The following is a 22,348-nucleotide window of genomic DNA, read 5'->3' as shown; positions in this document are numbered from 1 at the left end:
ATTGGCTGATTCGGTCATACTCTCCACGGTGAGTTTTTCCTTCTTGTCTTTTGCGTTGTTTTCGTTTTTCTGTCCTTTTTAATCCCCTTCACCATAGGATGGGAATATATTCACTTTCTTATTCCGTTTGCAATTCGTCGAAATATTAGTTTAAGACCCCATAAATTATATATTCTTGATCGTCATGCCATATTAAGTCGATCTAGCCATGTCCGTCCGCCTGTCTGTGGAAGCACGCTTACTTTCGAGGGAGTAAAGCTAGGCGCTTAAAATCTTTGCACAAATAATTCCTATTACACTAGATCGGTTGGGATTGGCAAATGAACCATATAGGTCTATAACCTGATATAGCTCCATATAACCCAATCTCGGATCTTGACTTTTTGAGCCTCTAGGGGCGCAATTCTCATCCTACTTGGTTGAAATTCTGACTGAAGTGCTTTGTTTTGATTTCCTGATATAGCACCCTTATTAAACAATCGCCCGATTATGCTTCTTGAGCCTCTAGAGGACAGATTCATTATAAGAAGTGTTTTGTTTTGACTTCCAATAACTATGCCATGTGTGGTCTAAATCGGATCATTACCTGAAATAGGGCCCATATAGCCCGATTTCGTATCTAATAGGGCTGACATTTTTTACGACGACTTCTTCTATGACCATTGATGTACGTGCTAAATATCATCGGATTCGCTACATAACCTGATATAGCTCCCATATTAACCGATCTCCTGATTTTACCTCTTGACCCCTTATAGGTCGTAATTTTCATCCGATTTGGCTGAAATTTTCCACAATGACTTCTACAAATATAAGTCAGAATCTGTCCATTACCTGATATAGATCCCATTCCTTATCCACTGTCATTTGACATTTTAAGTCGATGTAGCCATGTCCACCCGTCTGTCTGTCTGTCGAAAGGACTCTAGCTTCGAAATGCACTTGGAATTTCGTATAAATACTTCCTATTTGTGTAGGTCAGTTGGGATTGTAAATGGGCCATATCGGTCCTTGTTCTGATATATCTGCCGTAAAACCGATCTCGGAACTTGACATCATGAGCAATTATTTTCCGATTTGACAGGAATTTGGTGTTTTGTTTTAATTTTTATAGCTGCGATATAAACCGATATTTCAGCAAAATGGGATAATAATTGCACCCTCTGGAGGCTAAGAGATGTTAAATCGGAAGATCAGTTTATATGGTAGCTATTTCACGTTATAGCCCGCCATACCTGTGATAGTTGTTTAGACTCGTAACAGAAGTCATCATGCAAAATTTCAGACAAATCGGATAGTAATTGGGACCTGTGGAGGCTCAAGAAGTTAAATTGGTTTTAAAAGGGGGCTTTATAAGATTGTAGGCCGATTTGGATAATAGTTCACTCAAATATATCACTGTTCAAAATTTTACAGCTCTATTTTAACTCCAACTATAATTGTTCAACGAATATATAAAGAGGCAGCACTGTGCGACTTTTGTATAAACCGTGCTTACTTACATAAGGTAAGCAGAGGATCGAGGGTGGTGGGCAGTCAATGTTTGTCCCGCTTAAATATAATACCGTTATTGGTCAATAGAACGTCGTAACAGCAAACCCTATTGGATATAACGGTTTAAGTTTCGTTTTATTTTCATTACATCGGCTAATATTTCGTAATTGCTGTGAATAACAAACAGAATTCAATGGACCATAAAAATTGTGAGACAAATCTTGTTTAACCTCATTTATGATAGGACTTGGACATGCCCTGTGAACATTTGGGAGTCAATTGGCTATTTTATTTGTTTCATAATGTTAGTTTCGGCTTGTCTGTCTATCTGTCTTTCATCTGAAAACTTTACAGCCTGGTAGATTTATTAGGGAAACTGTCGATGGACCGTTTCAAAATGTTTTATTTGAACATAGATATGTCATAATTATGTGGTAACTTGAAATCAAATTGAATTCAATGGACCGGAAAAAGTGAGATGGTCTTGCGGGTACACAGAAAAAAATGTTTCAAAGGGGCATCTTTATGTATAAAACTCAAAGTGTGTTTGTCTCTCTGTTTGTTCAGAAAAGAACCGAAAACGGGTATACACAGAAAAAAAAGTTTTCAAAGGCGAATAGACTCAAAAACGGATAGGATGGTCTGGGACTCAAATGAAGGGTATTCCGGAGTAGATTACGAATATGCTCAGGAAATAGGAATAGGTTTTATAATTTGTTGATAACGGAAGGGGCGGACCCTCCACCGTTACCCCAAAAATACCACCCAAAATCAAAAGTGGACAGATATGGGCAATATGGGTAACAAATGAAAAGTTTGCGGGAGTAGATATAGATTCTGGCATACAAATTCATGTCGAAGTATAGGGGGTCACCCCACCGTTAATTAAACGCCCAAAATGGGCACATTATCCAATCAAGGATATATGGGAATCGGTTTGTTTATTCCGCATAGACTGAAAATCGGCAGAACCGTTTTTCTCGAAATTTTCGCATATTGTGTAGGTTTGTCTGCAAGGAAACATAGGCAGTATAATTTTTCGGTATCGCAAGGGGGACGGACGCCCCCCTAAAATCACAACCCAAAATCAAAAGTGGACCGATCGGGACAATATAGGTGTCAAATGAACGGTATCGGAGAGTAGAATATGAATATGGCATTAAAATTTGAGTCTAAGTACCCATTGGGACGCCCCATCCCCAAAACTTCCCCAAACAGACATAATGGACGTTCATTTCAATATGGGACTCAAATGAAAAGTATTCGGGAGTAGATTTCGAATCTGGCATACAAAATCAAATCGAAGCGTAGGGGGTGGCGTACCCCTCAAAAACATTCTGACTATATGATACTGGGTTGAACCGATTTTCTTAAAGTTTTCAAAGATTGTGTACGTTTGTCTGGAAGGAAATATAGGCTTTATAATTTTTAGATATCAAGTGGAGGCGGACCCTCCCCCTTACCCCAAAAACGCCACCCATGTCCAAAAGTGGTCCGATGGGAACAACAAAGGTATCAAATGAAAGGTATTGGAGACTAGAAAACGAACATGGTATTAAAATTTGGGTTCATGTACCCAGCGGGCCCTCCTAATCCCAAAGCTCCTCTAAACAGATGTATTCGTCATGTTCATGTCAATATGGGACTCAAATGAAGAGTATTAGGTAATAGATTACAAATATGGCATAAAACATTAGGTCCAAGTAATGGGAGGTCGCCCACCCCCAAATACCCCCAAAGGAGCATATTAGCCGACCATGACTATATGGGACTCAAATGAAATGCATCATTGGGAATAAGTCTAGGTGGCGTTTTTCCTCCTAAAGATATGTCAAATGGGTTATTTGACCCATTATGACAATATGGGACTCAAATGAAAGGCATTTGAGAGTAGAAAACGAATTTGATATTCAATTTTGGAGCCAAGTGTTTTGGGGTACGCCCTTAAGCACCCCCTAAACTGAACTTCATTTCCGTTGGGAATAAAGAACGAATTTGATTTCTATATTCAGTGCAAAGTGCCGGTAGCAGCCCAAGCGCTTAAACACCCTCCAAACGGTTCATATTTACCGGCTATGGCAATATGGGGTTCAAAGAAAAGGGATTTGGAATTGCAACACGAATTTGTTAACCATATTTGAGTTGAAATGTCTGGGGTGCCATCCCTCGCCTTAAAAGAACTTCTAATTACTCTAATTTTTAAAAACACCAGGAACCGAGCAGGGGCAAACTTCTCACACATCAAAGAGTGCTTTCCGCTTCAAGTTTAAAGTCAATGATAAGGAACGTTTTTTTATAGCCGAGTCCGAACGGAGTGCCGCAGTGCGACACCTCTTTGGGGAAGATTTTTTAAATGACCAGCCATGGCATTGCACCTCGCAAGTGTAGCCAACCACCGCTTTGTCCTATGTTCTCGCCAGGATTCGGACGCCTTCAGCGTCATAGGCTCCAATGACAGGGCGAAGTGTCCCCACCCTAAAAAGATATTAGAGAATTTAAGAAGGCGCAGCGGAGCGGGCCCGGTTCGGCTAGTATCATATAAAACAAGTAAAAACGGGTTAATTTCGTGCCAATTCTAAAATGGATCCCATATGATAAACGTAAGGACTATCCTATGGTGGAGGCTATAAAAATGGGATCATTGCTTAAAATATCTCTCGAGGGGCATATATACCATACTGTCCGACCGAAATCGTTTTTTTAAGTGTATATTTTTTCTCAGGCATCTCGATTGATTAAGAATAATTCGTTTAAGTTTCGTACATTTTGGTTGAACAAAGCTATGACGACATTTGGTTTCTTGTAGTATAATTTTTTGTGCTTTACGACTCTCTTTGTATTTCCTTAGACACCATTAAATGTTAGTATGGTTAGTTTATGAGCATTTTAAGTTGCATGTTTGTTTAGTCACATATTTACACGTTGTTCGTTGTTTTCGAATGGAGACATCTCAGCAAAACGAAAACAAACCAAACCCTTCATTAGTCAGCCAGCCACTGAGCCAAGCAAACAAACGACAGATGCAGCAAATCCCACTGTCAGTCAGTCTGCTGCCTCTGTGGGTGTTCCATACATATGGACGAACATGCCATTATTGTCACAATAAACAGTAGCTATGTTTAAGGTATCGATGGCAAATCGTCACGTCAGCCAATATTTATCCGAAACAGATGATAAATGTGTGTTAGAGTTCGCAATATTTCCCAAATAGGTTAATTATAGTTATTTTCTTATGTTGTTATGCTAATGCAAAATTAGTTGCTTTTTCCTTGGGTGGCAAAAAGAGTTGAAGCTTTTTTCTATTTTTGTTTAGAAATATTATGACAATAAACAACACAACACAAATCAAAACGGCAAGCAATCAATGTGAATGTGTGTGTGTGTGTGTGTGTGTGTGTGTATGTGAGTTAGGGAGTTATAGGGATTGATGATTGAATGGATGGATTGATAGATTGGTTGATTGATTGTAAATATAACAAATTACTTTACGTTTCCCACGTATGCGGTCCATTAAACGTTTCAAGACACGAACGCCCGGCGTTCGATTTAGTCGATGATTTATACGATTTGCAAAACCCTGCAAGATATCTGTGATTTCTCTTTCGAATACTTGTAAAAATGCCTAGAAAATTTATAATTTAAATTAATAGCATATCTTACAGAGCTAAACCTAGAAAAACATTAATCAGAACCAAGGGAGAGATTGCTGGGTTTGAAATTTAGAAAGGGTTGTTTTTTTTTTTTTACGCGAGGCGAAAATACTCTTCTGTGCACGTGTTTCATTGCAAAGAACAGAAAGCGTAAAGCGAAAATGGTTTTTTTCGCTTTACAAAAATGTTTTATGATTTCAATGGGATATTGTCCACATTGGCACTTGTTACTTCATCGAACTGTTGAGTGGAGTAGACGTATTTTTTTTTAATTCGATCGCAAGAATTTCTTTTCGCTTTGTAATACATATACTGATATAAAAACGAAGCACTATGGCGCAGATTGAGGAAACTGGTGGCAAAAATCAAAACTTTCATGTGCGCCTACGACGATTTCAAAACTGCTAATGTCCACAAAAATGTCCGATTTTTTGTTTAGGAGATACGGCCGTTCAAAGTTGACCTTTTATCGATTTAACAAAAAAAAAAAAAAAAACATTTTTAGGTGTTTTTGCCCGATTTCAAGTGTTATATCTCGAAATCTAGTTGAGGGATTACCATTTTTGTATTTTGTGTATGGAAGGACATACTTAATGAGGGTAGAATTATCAACAACAAGTAAATTGCAAATTTTGCCCATGAACATCCTACTAAGGAACAGGGGCAAACTTCTCACATATCAATGAGTGCTGTCCGATTCAAGTTCAAGCTCAATGATAAGGGGCCTCCTTTTTATAGCCGAGTCCGAACGGCGTGCCGCAGTGCGACACCTCTGTGGAGAGAAGTTTTACATTGCATAGTACCTCACAAATGTTGCCACCATTAGGAGGGGAAAACCACCGATGAAAATTTTATTCTCATGGTCTCGCCTGGTTTCGAACCCAGGTGTTCAGCGTCATAGGCGGACATGCTAACCTCTGCGCCACGGTGGCCAACAACAACTAAAAAGGCATTAAGTTCGGCCGGGCCGAACTTTGGATACCCACCACCTCGGGTGTATATGTAAACCCCCTTTCGCCACAATCTGGTGAAAATTGGGTAATTTATGCACCCAAATTCGGCACGGAAATTTGTATTTCAAATTTCAACAAAATCTTGTAAAAAAATAAAAGCTTCAAACCCTTAACCGGCATATCGGTGTATATGTCAGCTATATCTAAATACAATCCGGTCTTCACCATATTTGGGTCGAATGGAATGTGGCCTAAAACTACTCACTCTTTCAAATTTCAGCGAAATCGGATAAATATAAAGCTTTTATGGGCTTCAGACCCTTTCTCGGCAGATCGCTCTGTATGGAAGCTATATCTTACCATTAAGGAAAGGCAAAAGTCAGGCGGTGCCGACTATATAATACCCTATACCACCTAGTGCATGTAGTACTTTTTATATGTAGAACTTATCTCGAAATCTAGTCAGACTTTGACTTTGGATACCAATTGAAATAGCTATTTAGAACCTTGTAAGATTTTCCTACCATAGGACAAAAGATTTGGATTTCCACATATGTAAAAGGCCATATCGGATAAAAGATTATATGGGAGTTATATCGTAACCAGTGCCAATTTTAATGACATATACTGGGACATGAAATAGAACATCTCACGCCCTATTTTGTAGAGATGTGACCAAATTTGTGGATTTCGACATGGCCTTATTGGAGCTATATCTAAATTAGGAATGATTTTAATGAAATTTTGCGGCCGTTTTGGAACGTCAATTTAAACGTCTCATGCAAAATCGGACGAAAATTGTGGATTCTACAGTCTTAAAAGGCCATATCGGATGAAAGATATATATGGGAGATATATCTAAATCTGAACAGATTTTTATGAAATTTTGCACATACATTGAGACTACACAATAACGACTCCACGCCAAATTTGGTGAAGATCGGACCATAATTGTGGCTTCTACAGCCTTAATATATCAAATCGGATGAAAGATATATATGGGAGCTATATCGTAATCTGAATCAATTTTGATAAATTTTTCCAGATGTGTTAAAATCAGTATCAAAACAGTCCGTGCCAAATTTTGTGCAGATCGGTTGAAAATTGTAGCTACTAGGGCCATTTAAGTGCAAACCCGGCGATACATATATATGGGCACTATATCTAAATCGGAACCGATTTCTATCAAAATCTATAGCATTTGTCCTTGGGCCAAAAAAAGTGATATGTGCAAAATTTAGTGATGATTGGACAACAAGAATACATGGACTCACAGACGGACATGGCTAAATCGAATCAGAATGTTATTCCGAGTCGATCGGTATACTTATCAATGGGTCTAGCTCTAGGGCCATTTAAGTGCAAATCGGACTATGGGAGCTATATCTAAATCTGAACCGATTTTTATGAAATTTTGCACACATATAGAGACGTCAAATAAAACACTCCATGCATAATTTTGTAAAGATCGGTAAAAAATTGTGGCTTCTACAGCCTTAAACGGCCATATCGGATGAAAGATATATATGGGAGCTATATCTAAATCTGGACCGATTTTCATGAAATTTTGCACACATATGTAGACCTCAAATAAAATATCCAATTTTGAGGCATGTGGTAATATGGGGTTCAAATAAATGATATTTGAGAGTAGAGCACGATGCTGATATATTTTCGGAGCTAAGTGTTTGGGGCTACTCTACAAAACACCCTTAAATCGGCAATACTTACCGACCATGTCAATGTGGGGCTCAAATGAAAGGTATTGGGGAGTAAACCACGAAATTGATATCCACTTTCGGGACCAATTTTCTGGGGGTTTACCCCTTCCCCAAAAGACCACACAAACGGCAATTATTTACTGACATTTGCTATCTGGGGTTCAAATAAAGGTATTTGAGAGTAGAATACGAATCTGATGTCCAAATGTGGGACCATGTATTGGGGCACCGTCCATTCCCCAAAACAACCCCCAAAGAGTGAAAATTTACCAACCCTGTTCAGCTAGTACTGATATAAAAACGACGTTGAAAACTCATGTACTTATGGTGTAATCATCAGAAACAGATGCAGTTGAAAATATTGACAACATGTGACGTCGATATTGCTAACGTGTTGTCAACATCATCCCTAGACAATGTGATTTTAATGACTTTTAAAATATTAAATGTACACAGGAGTCTGTAGAACTTTCTGGTAAAATATAATCATGTGATGTATTAATACGTACAGGTTCGATTCATAGCATCAGGCAGGGTCGATCTCAAGCTACTATCGGGGTCGGCAGGTGGCTGATAGCTGAACGACTTATAGGTCAGCTGTGAAAAAAAACCGAGTACATGCTACAAAAAGGTATTTATACCTGACGACCTCTTCGCGACATGGCGAATGGTTGCCGCCAGTTGCCTACGTATCCACCCACAGGAGTGCTCTACAGATAGATGCAGTCTGAGGAGTGATGTCCCCTTGGATTTCCCAATCAAATGGACCTTGACCCGGTTGATCCCAAAGGAAAAGAAGAAGAAGAAGTAGCCTGTGTCACACCACAGATGTCGGCGACAGAAAAGAATTTCTTTTCAAAATGAGAAAATCGGAAGAGGATGCACTTGAAACGTGCAACAAGACGCTTCGCAAAATGCGACAAGCAGTGTCTAAATAAAACAAGTATAAACGTGCTAAGTTCGGCCGATCCGAATCTTACATACCCTTCACCATGGATCAAGTTCTTTGGCCGCTTTTTCTTTAAAGACAGATCAAGGATTATGGATAAAAATTGAAATGCTATGCAGGGCCAATACATGGGGCAAATCGAATAATAGTAGCTCCCTCTAGTGGCTGAAGAAGTCAAGGTGCGAGATCGGTTTTATGGGAGCTATATTAGGTTATGAACCGATTTGGACCAAACATGGCAGATTTATTGATGGTCAAACTAAAACACTTCACGCATAATTTCAGCCAAATCGAATAATAATTGCGCCCTCTAGCGGCTTACATACCCTTCACCATGGATCATATTCTTTGGCCGCTCTTTCTTTAAAGACAAACCAAGGATCATGGATAAGAATTGAAATGCTATTCAGGGACATACATGGGGCAAATCGAATAATAGTAGCGCCCTCTAGCGGCTGAAGAAGTCAAAGTGCGAGACCGGTTTTATGGGAGCTATATTAGGTTATGAACCGATTTGGACCAAACATGGCAGATTTATTGATGGTCAAACTAAAACACTTCACGCAAAATTTCAGCCAAATCGAATAATAATTGTGCCCTCTAGCGGCTCAAGAAGTCAAGTTCTGAGATTGGTTTATATGGGAGATATATCAGGTTATGAACCGATTTGGCCAATACTTGGAAGAGTTGTTAATGGTCAAACCAAAACACTTTGTGCAAAATTTTATCCAAATCGGATAAGAATTGTGCCCTCTAGAGGCTCAAGAAGTCAAGATCCGATATTGGCTTATATGTCAGCTATACCAAAACATGAATCGATATGGCCCATTTACAATCGCAACCGACTTGTACTAATAAGAAGTACATATGCACGGGATAGCTGTAAGCACCACACAGACTGCAACATTGAGCTCCAGTTTGTGTTGTGTTCAATGCTGTCATGAGAAGCTTAGCTGCGAGCTACCGGGCGTCCATAGGTTGCGGATGGTGAAATGCTCCATTCGCGGTCATTCAGCGGTATCGAGTAGAGAGTCTCAGTGAGAGGCCGGGCGGCACCGAATCTTGCACAAATACTGAGTGCCTATGATGCTCGATATAACAAGGCGAGTTATTGGTGCCTTTAAATACCGAATGGACACGAGGAACGAGCTTGTTTACCTACAGGAGCTTGACGAGGATCGTCACCTCCACACGAAAATGTGGCTACATCAACAACAACAACATATGCAAAATTGCAAGCACGTTGCTCTATTTCTTCGATAGGTAGCGTGCTTTCGACAGATAGACGGACTGATGGACAGACGGACGGACATGTATATCAAATCATCATATGCATACTTTGTTGGGTCTCAGATCAATATTCCGATGTGTTACAAACAGCATGACGGAATTAGTATTCCCCCTATCCTATGGTTGAGGGTATAAAAACATTTCCATGGACGTTAAAAATGGAATAGGTGAGCTCGAGGAACTCCTCGACTTAATTGCAGACTACCGCAGGAACAGGAAAAAGTCGGAGAAAGAAAGAGAAGCTACCAAAGCTGCCTCCCGGTTAACCAGCTAGCAGTGCAAGACAGGGCAACTGAGCGTGCAAACGGGTTGTAAACAGCCCCAGCTGAACCAAAAGCCGGTGGGGCAGAAAAATTTTGCATCAGTCGCTGCAAAAGGCCTATCAAGGGGGAAAAAAAGGGATCGAAACTCTTAAGATACAAGGCAACTTTCCAAAGAAGAAGTCGAAGAAGGCGAGTAAATCAAAACAAAGTGCCGAAGCAGTCACAATTAAACCTCTAGGAGGCCACAGTTACGCCGACAGTGTAGAAAATCAAAAAAACCCATTTAAGAACAGAGAGATATAGGTTAGGTTAGGAGGAAGATGCCTTCTAGTTCCTACCGTTGAACCATCCAGGTCGCTTTAAAAAGCCCAACAAGTTGCAAATGTTCACATCCGCTAAATCAGACAGGTTCTCAAAGATATGAGAACCTAAAGAGGAACTCCGTGTAACTGCTAGTGCGGGACACACACATACAGAAGGTGTTCTATAGTCTCTTCTTCTTCGATGTCCCCACAGCTTCTGCAAAAGTCGTTGCTGGCAACCTTCAGTTTGTCAGCATGTTTTACGATTAGACAGTGACCTGTCATGACGGACACAATGACTGAGACGTCTGTTCTAGCCAGTGACAGCAAAGCGGTAGACCTCTTCAAGTCTAGATTAGGCCACAACATAGTTTTGGAATGCTCACAGCCCTCTCTTTGTGGCCATCTATCGTTCGTTGAAAACGTAGCTTACATCTTCTCTTCATATTGTTTTGATATGACTTTCAACAATCCTGCCAAGTACGGTCTAAGTTGGTCTGTAACCTTATATAGCTCCCATATAAATCGGTTTCTCAATCATCCTTTTTGGGTTTCCAGAAATGAAGACCTCTATCTCTAACTCGATAAACAAGGAGGAAACACAGCGGCAATCTCTGTGTGATTGAATCAATCGCTTGGATTTAGCGGAAGGTGTGCTCTGGTCCCAGAAGAGGAATCTTATGTGGTGCTTTGACAATGACACTGGCGAAGGTTCTTAGGAGGAATCGTCCACACCGCGATTGTCTAGCATCTGGATGCGTAAGAAAACTCACAATAAGATCGAGCGAAACTATGGCAATAAATGGGGGTGTAAACTTCATGTCATGCAATTGCTATAAACTGCAGTTGTCACACCTGTAATCCAAATTTTAGGTTTTGAACACTTTAAGATTCTGTGTTCAATGTTTCGCTGATTTCTGCAGAACATTGTCGGTTATGAGAAAGCTGTAAGAAATCTGCTGCTACAAGCAGTAGGAGTTTAACTTGAGGTTATGATATCTTTGAATGCTTATCTGAATAAGAAGATGTGAGCATTCGCAATCTTTTAGGGTCTTTAAAGCGATCTAATTGATTCAATGGAAGGGACTAGAGGCAATTTTCCTTCTCTTGCTCCAGTGATATGAAAACAATTGATTTTTCTAAGTAGCTTTGATAGTAGACTGCCATTCTAGTATATCCTATACTACTCCAGGTAATAACAAAGGGAGGTCAGCGTTCATGGTGAAGTTGAGCAAGAATCGAAGTTTGTTCCGGACTTTGTCATGCTAAAAGAGAACCGTTTTTAATTTCCAAAAAAAGTTCCGAATTTCAACCAAAGAATTAACTATTAAACCAGTGACACATCCTTCCGCCAAGATTAAGAAGGGTATCTTCTTCTTCTTATATATAAAAATCAATTTGTGTTTGTTTGTAGATTTGTTTGTTTGTGTGTTCCTTATAGACTCATAAACGGCTGCACCGATTTTCTTACATTTTCTCAGATGTTGCATAATGATTCCGTGGTGAATATGGGGTACTACATTTATTGATATCTGAAGGGGGAGCGGACCCTCCCCCTTACCCTAATTTTCAGAAACGCCAGATCTCGGAGATTGGTGGTGCGATTTAAGCAAAATTTTGTGAGTTCTCATAGAGTACACTAAAAATAAAAATTTGATATCCAAATTCGGATGGGGTATCTAAAACCCACCAAACATATATTTAGACCAATCACGACAATATGGGACTCAAATGAAAGGTATTTAGGATAAGAAAACGTAACTGACATGCAATTGTCGGACCTAGTGTCAGGGGCACCAACCCAACCCCCAAAACACCCCTATATCGGACATATTTACCGACCATGGCAATATGGGACTCAAATGAAAGGTATTTGTGAGTAGAATACGAATCTAATATCCAAATGTGGACCCACATTTCTGGGGGTCCACCCTTCCCCAAAACACCCCCCAAACAGGACTTATTTACCGACCATGGGAATATGGGGCTTAAATAAAAGGTATTTGAGTGAAGAATTCGAATATGATATCCAAATATGGGACCAAGTATTTGGGGAGCCGCCTCTCCCAAAAACATCCCCCAAAGGGGACAAATTTACGACTTTAGCAATATGGGGTCAAATGAAAATTGTGTGGAAGTAAAGAACCAATCTGATATCAATATTCGGGAAAAGTGTCTATGGGGCCACCCCACCCCCACAACACCACCCAAATAGGAAGTATTTGCTGACTATTGCAATATGACTCTAATAAGAGGGTTTTTAGAGTAGAACACGAATCCGATATATATTTCCAAGGCCAAGTCATTGAGTGGCCGCCCATCCCCAAAAACACCCCCCAAACCGGTCATGTATGCCGACTATGGATATATAGGGCTCAAATGAAAGGTATTTGGGAGTAGACCACGTATCTGATATTACAATTAGTGGCCAACTGTCTAGGGGACGTCCCACCACCATAACAACCCCCAAATAGGACGTATTTGCTCACCAAAACAATCTGGGTCTTAAAGAGAGTGGAACTAATTTTGTATAGTTTTTAAGATAAGGACTTTTGCAATAAGGATTTTAAATGAGATCAGATAAAGAATTTTATATCCAATTTTGAGGCCAATTGCAATATGGGATTCAAATAAATGATATACAGATATATGAGAATAGAGCACGTTGCTGATATATTTTCCAGGGCTAGTGTTTGGGGGACCACCCCAATCCCCAAAACACCACTAAATAAGGCATATTTTTCGACCATGTCAATGTGGAGCTTAAATGAAAGGTATTTGGGGGTAGAGCAAGAATTGATACCCACATTCGAGACCAATTTTCTGGGGGTCTACTCCTTTCCCAAAATATCCCACAAACAACAATTTTTTACTGACCATCGCAATACGGGGCTCAAATAAAGGTATTTGGGAGTAGAATACGAATTTGATATCCAAATGTAGAACCATGTATTTAGGGCATCACCCCTTCACTAAAAGCTCTTTAATTGTCGAAAATAAATATTCCAAGGAAACTTTGGTTCCATAAAGTACAAGAAGACGCAGCGCAGCGGGTCCGGTACTGTTAGTGTTATATAAAATTTAGGTAATAGTTCCATTATGACATTTTCACATTTACAGATTAAATTATAATTTTTTTCGAAATCTCATCCAAAATCAAAACCATTTGCGGTTTTTAATTAGAAATTGGCCATTTAGATACCAATGTGTAAAGCCACCGCAACAAATTCAAATCACAGCAATCATCTCTCTTGGTTTTTATTATAAAAACGCCAATGCCCCTATTTCGCGGGCATTGACGCCTTGGACACTTACATTCATGTGCATATTTAAGGCCACAATATTATCACTTTCTCGGTATGGACTAGATGCTTCCTGATCGAATAGATATAATTGATCCTGGATAAATGAGATCTTAGAACCGTCTCGTGAGAAATGCTTAACGCGTTTCTTGCGATATTGCCTATTAGAATAAGGTTAATTGGTGGGTTGTACATCAAAGAATACAAACTTTCAATGGTTGTACGTCGGGGGGAGAGATTTCTTAGATTTCATTACTTACTTATAAACATAGGGACCCACTTCTTGAACTATGGGTATGGCACCTTGTTGCACCTTCATGGGATTGGTCACATTGAAAATGTAAACCTTAAAGGTCAACGGTTGGGGTAATTCAACAAAACGCTGATATTGCTCCGAACCATCGGTTATGACAACACTCTGAAAAAGAGAAGAGAAAAAATGTTAATGGAAAATTATATGGCTTATGGAACTATGCTCTGTATACCAAAATTAATAGTTTAACAATTAAATTGGGATTAAGTTCGGCCGGGCCAAACTTTGGATATCCACCACCTAGGGCATATATGTAAACCACATTTCGTCATAATCCAATAGCAGCTATATCGAAATATGGTCCGATTTGGACCAAATTCGTCGCGGACATTAAGTGGTCTAATAAGTACAAGTCATTGTTCAATTTTGTAGAGCAAAATATTGGTATCATTGGTAGCTATATTCAAACATAGACCGATCTGAACCATATACTACACGGCTGACGAAAAGACTAACATAAAACACTGTGTCAAATTTCAGCGAAATCGGATTATAAATGGGCCTTTTATGGGGTCGAATCGAGAGATTGGTCTATATGGCAGCTATATTCAAATCTGAACCGATCTCAGCCAAATTGAAGAAGAATGTCGACTGGCCCAACACAACTCACTGTTCTAAATTTCGGGGTAATCATACAATAAATGCGTCTTTTATGGGCCCAAGATCTTAAATCGAGAGATCGTTCTACATGGTAGATATATCCAAATCTGGACCTATCTGGGCCAAATTGCAGAAGAATGTCGAAGCGCCCAACACAACTCACTGTCCCCAATTTTGCCATATTCGGATAATAAATGTGGCTTTTATGGGCCAAAGACCTTAAACCTTAAAGAGTGTAGCGATATGGACGGACGGATGGGCGGATGGACGGACGGACGGACATGGCTAGATCGTCTTAGATTTTTACGACGATCAACAATATATATACTTGGGGTCGTAAAAGTATATTTCGATGTGTTGCAAAAGCCCTCGGTGATGGGTACAAAAAACCGGACCCCGTTTTTCAGGGCTATTGAAATTTAAACAAAAATCAAATCAATTGCAGAAAGATTAATTAATGTTACAACTTTTCGCTTTGTAATGGAGTATCCCATACATATGATTACACCATTGAAATTCAAATCAAAAGGCGTTGGTAAAGTATTTAATTTTTCAGAATTGCCATTAAAATAATATAAACAAATTTCAAGTTTTATATTCATATTGTATTATTTTTTATTATTGAATGTTTCAATTGTGGTTAGCGTACCCATATTTTCAGAATAGATATCTAATATCTTTGTGCAGAGTCTAAATTCCAAAAAGAACTTTGAACCTCTCAGCTCAAAAGTTTGATATATGTGTTTTAAATGATTTTTTCAATGAATTCAGAGATACGTACCTGTATGCATTCTTAACTTCTTAATTGCTATTGATTATAATAAATATAACATTGGTATAATGACATTTGAACAACAAATGACGTTCGGTTAAAATCAAAGTCCTTTGTTTTTTAATAAATGTGACAATAGACACATTTATTTAATGTCAACATGGAAATCAGTTATCTCTTGGCGCCGTAAGTATACTGAAGGATATACTAATTGAATCATTTCATTAGCAACATCTTGATATATGGCAATATAGTGGACTTCATCAGTTGGTGGAGATTAATGGTCGCTGAGGTGAACGAGATGAATCTAAGTAACACCTGCAGAAACCAAGGGGAAGTGGGAGTTGGGTTTTCTTGCGCCAGCGCCCTGGGGATAGAAATTGCGATGGATCAACCCACGAGAAAACACAAGAATTATGGGGATGTCAGCAGTTTGCCAAATCGGCCAGACTGTCATTTCATTGAAGGTACTCTTTCACCACCTTGGTGGTCACTCTGGCGCAGAGGTTAGCATGTCCACGTGTGGTGATAAATGCCTGGGCTTGAATCTTTCGTTGACATTAGTAAAAACAAGTAAAAAGGCGTTAAATTTGGCCGGGCGGAACTTTGGATACCCACAACCTCGGGTATATATGTAAACCACCTTTCCGATGAAAAATGCAAAATTTATGCCTCCACAGCATCTATATCGAAATATGGTCCGATTTGGACCAAATTCAACACCGAAATTGAGTGGTCTAGTGAGTACAAGTTATTGTTCGATTTTGTAGAACAAAATATTGTTTTTTTGGAAGCTATATCCAAAGGCCACCGAAGCGCAGAGGTTAGCATGTCCGCCTATAAGGCTGAACGCTTGGGTTCTAATCCTGGCAGAACCATCCGAAAATCTTTTCAGTGGTGGTTATCCCCTCCTAATGCTGGCGACATTTGTGAGGTACTTTGCCATGTACAAATTTCTAACCGAACTGAGGAATATACGACACGGATGTCGAAAAGCCTAACATAAGTCACTGTGTGAAATTTTAGGGAAATCAAATCGAAATCGGACAATAAAAGCGACTTTTATGGGCCCAAAACCTCAAATCGAGCGATCGGTCTATATGGCAGCTATATCCAAATCTGGACCGATTTGAGCCAAATTGCTGAAGGTTATCGAAGAGCCTAATGCAACTTACTGTCCCAAATTTCGGCGAAATCGGACAATAAATGCGCCTTTTATGGGTCCAAGACCTTAAATCGAGAGATCGGTCTATATGGCAGCTATATTCAAATCTGGATCGATCTAAGCCAAATTGAAGAGGGATGCCGAATGGCCTAACACAACCCACTCTACCAAATTTCGGCGAAATCGGACAATAAATGCGCTTTTATGGGCCCTAGATCTTAAATCGAGAGATCGGTCTATATGGCAGCTATATCCAATTTTGAACCGATCGGGGCCAAACCGAAGAAGAAAGTCGACTGGCCTAGCACAACTCACTGTCAGCAAAATCGAATAATTAATGTGACTTTTATGTGCCTAAGTCCCTAAATCGGCGAATCGGTCTATATAGGGGCTATATCAAGACATATTCCGATATAGCCCATCTTCAAGCTTAACCTGCTGATGAACAAAAAAAGAATCCGCGCAAAGTTTCAGCTCAATATCTCTATTTTAAAAGACTGTAGAGCGATTTCAACAGACAGACGGACGGACATGGCTAGATCGTCTTGAATTTTTACGCCCATCAATAATAATTGTACTCTACAGGTTCGGAAATGGATATTTCGATGTGTTGCAAACGGAACGACATAATGAATAGACCCCTATCCTTCGCTGGTGGGTATAAAAATAACCTCGAAAAAGAAAATCTAAGTAAGGAATTTCCTGCTACTTAAAAAATCCGTAATTGTATTCCATACCACAGTACCTATTCTGGTACTGTGTCTTCACCTAATTACCGGTGTCTTTTAGAGGCGAAAGCCGGGCAATGACAAAGGAAATGATCCAACGTCTTATCATTTTCACTGCATGCTCTACACATGCTACCATTTGCCGCACCGATTTTGCATAAGTGAGCTCGTAGTTCAATGGGTCCCGTTATGATACCAAAAGCTTTACGACCTCCTTCTCTCTTCTTTTCAGTAACAGCCTCGTCTTTCTACGATCCGGATCCCCCCATATAGGAATTTCGCCGTCCTACCGACCGCTTCGCTGTTCCATGGTGTTTCAAGCGCGTTCGTCGCCACGCCCTTAACCTGCACTCCGTCCACCAGAAAGGCTTCGGGTTAACCAAGTTTATTGACGGCAGTTCTCTGACCTTCATTGTCCCATCAGCTGCTCTCTCATTCCCCCCTACCCCGCTAGAACCCGGCATCCAAACGATGCGGATTGTGCCATCCTTAAAGAAGGCGTTAATCTCCTTCTTACACTGTAAGACTGTTCGTGACCTTACCGTCCTGGTTGTTTTTGCCCTGATGTCCAGTTTACTAACAGTAAGATATTCACACTCAACGTCCTCGCGTTAGCACCATACCAACTCACGCATTCCGTGATTGCCCACATCTCTGTCTGCAAGACCGTTTCAAAATCAGGTAGTTGAAAACTGATCTTAGTTCTTGGGTTCTCAATGTGAACTTTGAGGCCTACTCTGTCCTCAAGCTTTGATCCAACTATATAGCATAATCTCCCAGATTGGAATACCAGAATTCCGTAAACGCAAGACTGTGCCTCTGGCAGCAGCGCCTCGCACTCGATCTCAAGAGTCATCTTAGGTATCCTATCGGAAACCTAGGATATATCACGATGTCCGTCTGTCTGTTGAAATCACGCTTAGTCTTTAAAAATAGAGATAATGAGCTGAAACTTTGCACAGATTCTTTTTTATTGTCCATAAGCAGATGGGCTTTATCGGACTATATCTTGATATAGTCCCCGTATAGACCGATCCGCCGATTTAGGGTCTTAGGTCCATAAAACCACTTTTACTATCCGATTTTGCTGAAATTTGGGACGGTGAGTTGTGGTAGGCTGGTCGACATCCCTCTTCAATTTGGCCTAAATCGGTTCAGATTTGGATATAGCTGCCATATAGACCGATTTCCCGATTTAAAGACTTGGTCCTGTAAAAGGCACATTTATAATCCGATTTCGCTGAAATTTGACACAGTGACTTATGTTAGGCTTTTCGACATCCGTGTCGTATATGCTTCAGATCGGTCTATATTTGGAGATGACTATCCAAAAGAGCAATATTTTGTTCTTCAATATTGAACAATGGCTGGTACTTATTAGACCACTCAATATCCGTGTCGAATTTGGTTCAAATCGGACCATATTTCGATATAGCTGCTATGGGGCCATAAATTATGCATTTTGCACCGGATTATAATGGAAGGTGGTTTACACATATACCCGAGGTGGTGGGTATCCAAAGAACTTAAAGCCCCCCATACCCCAATTTTCAGAAACGCCAGTTCTCGGAGATACGTGCACCGATTAGGCGAAATTTTTTGTGCCACCTTATGGTTTCCCAAAAACACGAAATTGGTACATAATTTTTGGGTCAAAAAGTCTGGGGGACGCCCTACCCAAAACTCACCCGGGCGGACATGTGCACCGATTGGGATAATATGGGTATCAAATGAAAGGTATTACTCTTAAATACCGAACTTGGTATAAAATTTTCGCCCCAAGTGTACGGGGGAGGTCCCCCACCCCAAATAACCCTCTAAGAGAACTCTTTCGCCGCTTTGGACAATATGGGTATCAAATGAAATGTATTTAGAAGAAGAGTACAAATCTGACATAAAAATTTATTCCTTGGTGTCTGAGAGGCCCCAGAACCCCGCCGCAGGGCATATTTACCAATTGGGACAATATGGATATCAAATGAAATGTGTTTGAAAGTTGAGTGCAAACGTCACAAAATGGGTCTCAAATGAAAGCTCTTTGGGAATTGCCTACCAATCTGGTATACATATCTCGAATAGAGTCTGGGACCGGCCTACCCACTAAATACCCTTCAATAGAACGTGTAGTTCAAGCGGCATAATATGTTAATTAAAAGTATGGTCTATGTCAGTAGAGTTAGAATCTAATGTTGGTGTAAGGATTCAAGAATCTGGGTCACGTCCAGCCGTCCTGCCGTTCGGCAGGATATGCATAAATAAAATAAGAGAGTGAAAGATGGCACAGCGGAGCGGGCCCTGTCCAGCTAGTTTCGTATAAATGTAAATCTTTGTAAAGAAAAATCAAAACAAATCGGCAATAACATTTTCAAATACCGCTTCCCCACTCACAAGGCAAACGTTGAGAGGGCTCCTCCTACCCGCTATCAGTTTAATTACGAATTCACTAAATATAATTATTTGTAATTTGTTATAAACAATGCCGGCCGAATGTCATGCAACTTGAAAAAATAAAATAAATTTACCAACAAAATTAAAACATATGCATAAATCTAAGAGCAGCACAGCGATCATTAAACAAGAAGCAAAATCCAACCAAACAACCAAGGGAGAGTCAAGAGTTTGCTCTTGACGCCAATTAGGTTCAGTCATCCACACTAAAAAGAATTATGGGGTGTACAATCGCTTGCTGGTGTTGCACCCAGTCACCATTTCATGTCTGGGCTCAAGTGTCATTGTGGCATTCTAAATTAAGACATCCCAATAGGTGGAGCGTGAACTACGACAATCGTATTGACAAAGGGCTTCAGTGAGTCATGCAGGCAGACGTGGAGACAAGGAAAGAATCATTTGATCGTTTCGAAACAATTCAAATGCTGTTGCTGGCCTTTGTTTTCTGATTTCTTTTTGGGTCACCATGAAGTTGCCGGTTCTGCTGTTGTCCCAAATTCTCATTTACTTTGGCTATAAGGGGGTGGGGATCTCCTAAATGGCATCGTAAATTATCAAAATGTCACCAGGGAAATATTCAATTCCACTAATGGGCCATCGTGTGAGTTCCTAATGCTCGATGGAGAAAATTCCCGTTTTTCCTTTACTCCAAAAATTTTAACACAAGTTCAAAAATTCAAATTGCCTGAACTGAATGTGAATGATGTGAATATTCCATTTTCACTTTGTTTGATGATGTGATGAATGCAAGGCCTGGCAAGAAAGAAATATTTTTAGGGTATTGCAGCAAATTCTGGCTGCATATTTGTGCCTACAATAGAAAGCGGGTCAAAAGGGTGATTATGGTAATTTGATTTAGGCAAAACTATTTGAAACGTCTTGAAATACTTAGGAATTTTTATTTTTTTTTTTCTCTTTTATTTTTCTAATGAGCTCATATGCAAAGTTCTGTAAATAAAATTCATAAAAAATGTACATAATTAATTTGAATGATATATGGCTTCATATTTTAACATTTCTATTGTACATGGCTGTCTACACAAGGGTGGGAGGGCAACATTCCCGAATGTTCCTACATACCATGGCATTAGGTGTAATGTCCAATGTTAGTGTTACCGGAAATGTAGCAGCCATCGAACATATTATAAAAAAAGATATTATTTATGGGATCACACCACTTTGGAAATGTGTTCACAACCATCACGAAAATAAAATTAACATTTCCTATAGAGTGCAGATAAAATTAAAATATGTTAAAATTTATATAAAAAATATGTTAAAGATTTTATTGATAGGCAAATGGAATAATACAAATACTTCGTATATATATTACAATCTAGATTTATAGATCGTTAAAAGAATATTTATTTTTTTTGTCAAACTTTTATTTAACACTAGCCGAACCGGGCCCGATCCGCTGGGGACACTTCGCCCTGAATGCGGATATCTTATTCGTGCCATTGTAGCCTTTGACGCTGAACGCGGTCGAATCCTGGCGAGAACATCGGACAAAGCGGTGTTTATCCCCTCTTAATGTTGGCGACATTTGCGAGGTACAATGCCATACAGGGTGATTTAAAAAGTTTTTCCCAAAGAGGTGTCGCACAGCGGGACGCCGTTCGGACTCGGTTATAAAAAAAGGTGAATTTTCATTGAGTTAAAACTTGAATCGGAAAGCACTTATTGATGTGTGTGAATTTGCCCCTTCTCGATTCATGGTGGTAATGTTATTCCTTAGGGTACTGTTCTCATTAGAGAAGGGATGGCACCTCAGACATTTCAACTCAAATATGGATATCAAATTCGTGCTGCACTTCCAAATCCCTTTAATTTGAGCCCCATATTGCCATGGCCGGTAAATATGAACAGTTTGGAGGGTGTTTTGGGGCTGGGGCGGCCACCGGCACTTGCCCGAAAATAGATATCAAATTTGTTCTTCATTACCAACTGAAATGAAGTTTAGTTTAGGGGGTGCTTTAGGGCGTACCCCAAAACACTTGGCTCCGAAATTGGATATTAAATTCGTTTTCTACTCTCAAATACCTTTCATTTGAGTCCCATATTGTAATAATGGGTCAAAAAACCCATTTTACGTATGTTAAGGAGGAAAAGCTCCACCTTGACTTGAACGCAAATTTTAATGTCATATTCGTAATCTACTCTCTAATAACTTTCATTTGAGTCCCATATTGGCATCATCTTCGAATATATCTGTTTGGAGAAGTTTTGGAGTTGGGGGGGGGGGGACCCAAATTTTAATACCATATTCCTTTTGTGGTCTCCAATACCTTTCATTTGATATCCTTATTGTGCCCATCGGACCACTTTCGGATATGGGTGGCGTTTTTGGGGTAAGGGGGAGGGTCCGCCTCCACCCGATATCGAAAAATTATATAGC

General features: G+C 39.8%; 1 protein-coding gene across 5 annotated transcripts in view; it reads right to left on the bottom strand.

Annotated features, from left to right (window-relative positions):
• Positions 1–22,348, bottom strand: part of LOC106090824 (sensory neuron membrane protein 2) — a 572,456-nt gene that overhangs the window by 93,187 nt on the left and 456,921 nt on the right. For 3 of the 5 annotated variants that reach the window (XM_059360182.1, XM_059360183.1, XM_013257151.2), the window contains 3 exons: positions 14,185–14,342; positions 13,938–14,085; positions 4,984–5,116 (listed from right to left, as the gene is read on the bottom strand). In XM_059360182.1, coding sequence (XP_059216165.1) covers positions 4,984–5,116; positions 13,938–14,085; positions 14,185–14,243 — 340 coding nt within the window. In that variant the 5' untranslated portion in view covers positions 14,244–14,342. Of the gene's footprint in view, positions 1–4,978; positions 5,117–13,937; positions 14,086–14,184; positions 14,343–22,348 lie in introns of all 5 variants that reach the window. The other 2 variants (XM_013257153.2, XM_013257154.2) reach the window with 2 other exon arrangements.

The sequence above is a fragment of the Stomoxys calcitrans genome, chromosome 1 (genome assembly GCF_963082655.1).
Source record: "Stomoxys calcitrans chromosome 1, idStoCalc2.1, whole genome shotgun sequence".
Lineage (NCBI taxonomy): Eukaryota > Metazoa > Arthropoda > Insecta > Diptera > Muscidae > Stomoxys > Stomoxys calcitrans.
This window is presented reverse-complemented; position numbering and strand designations above follow the sequence as displayed.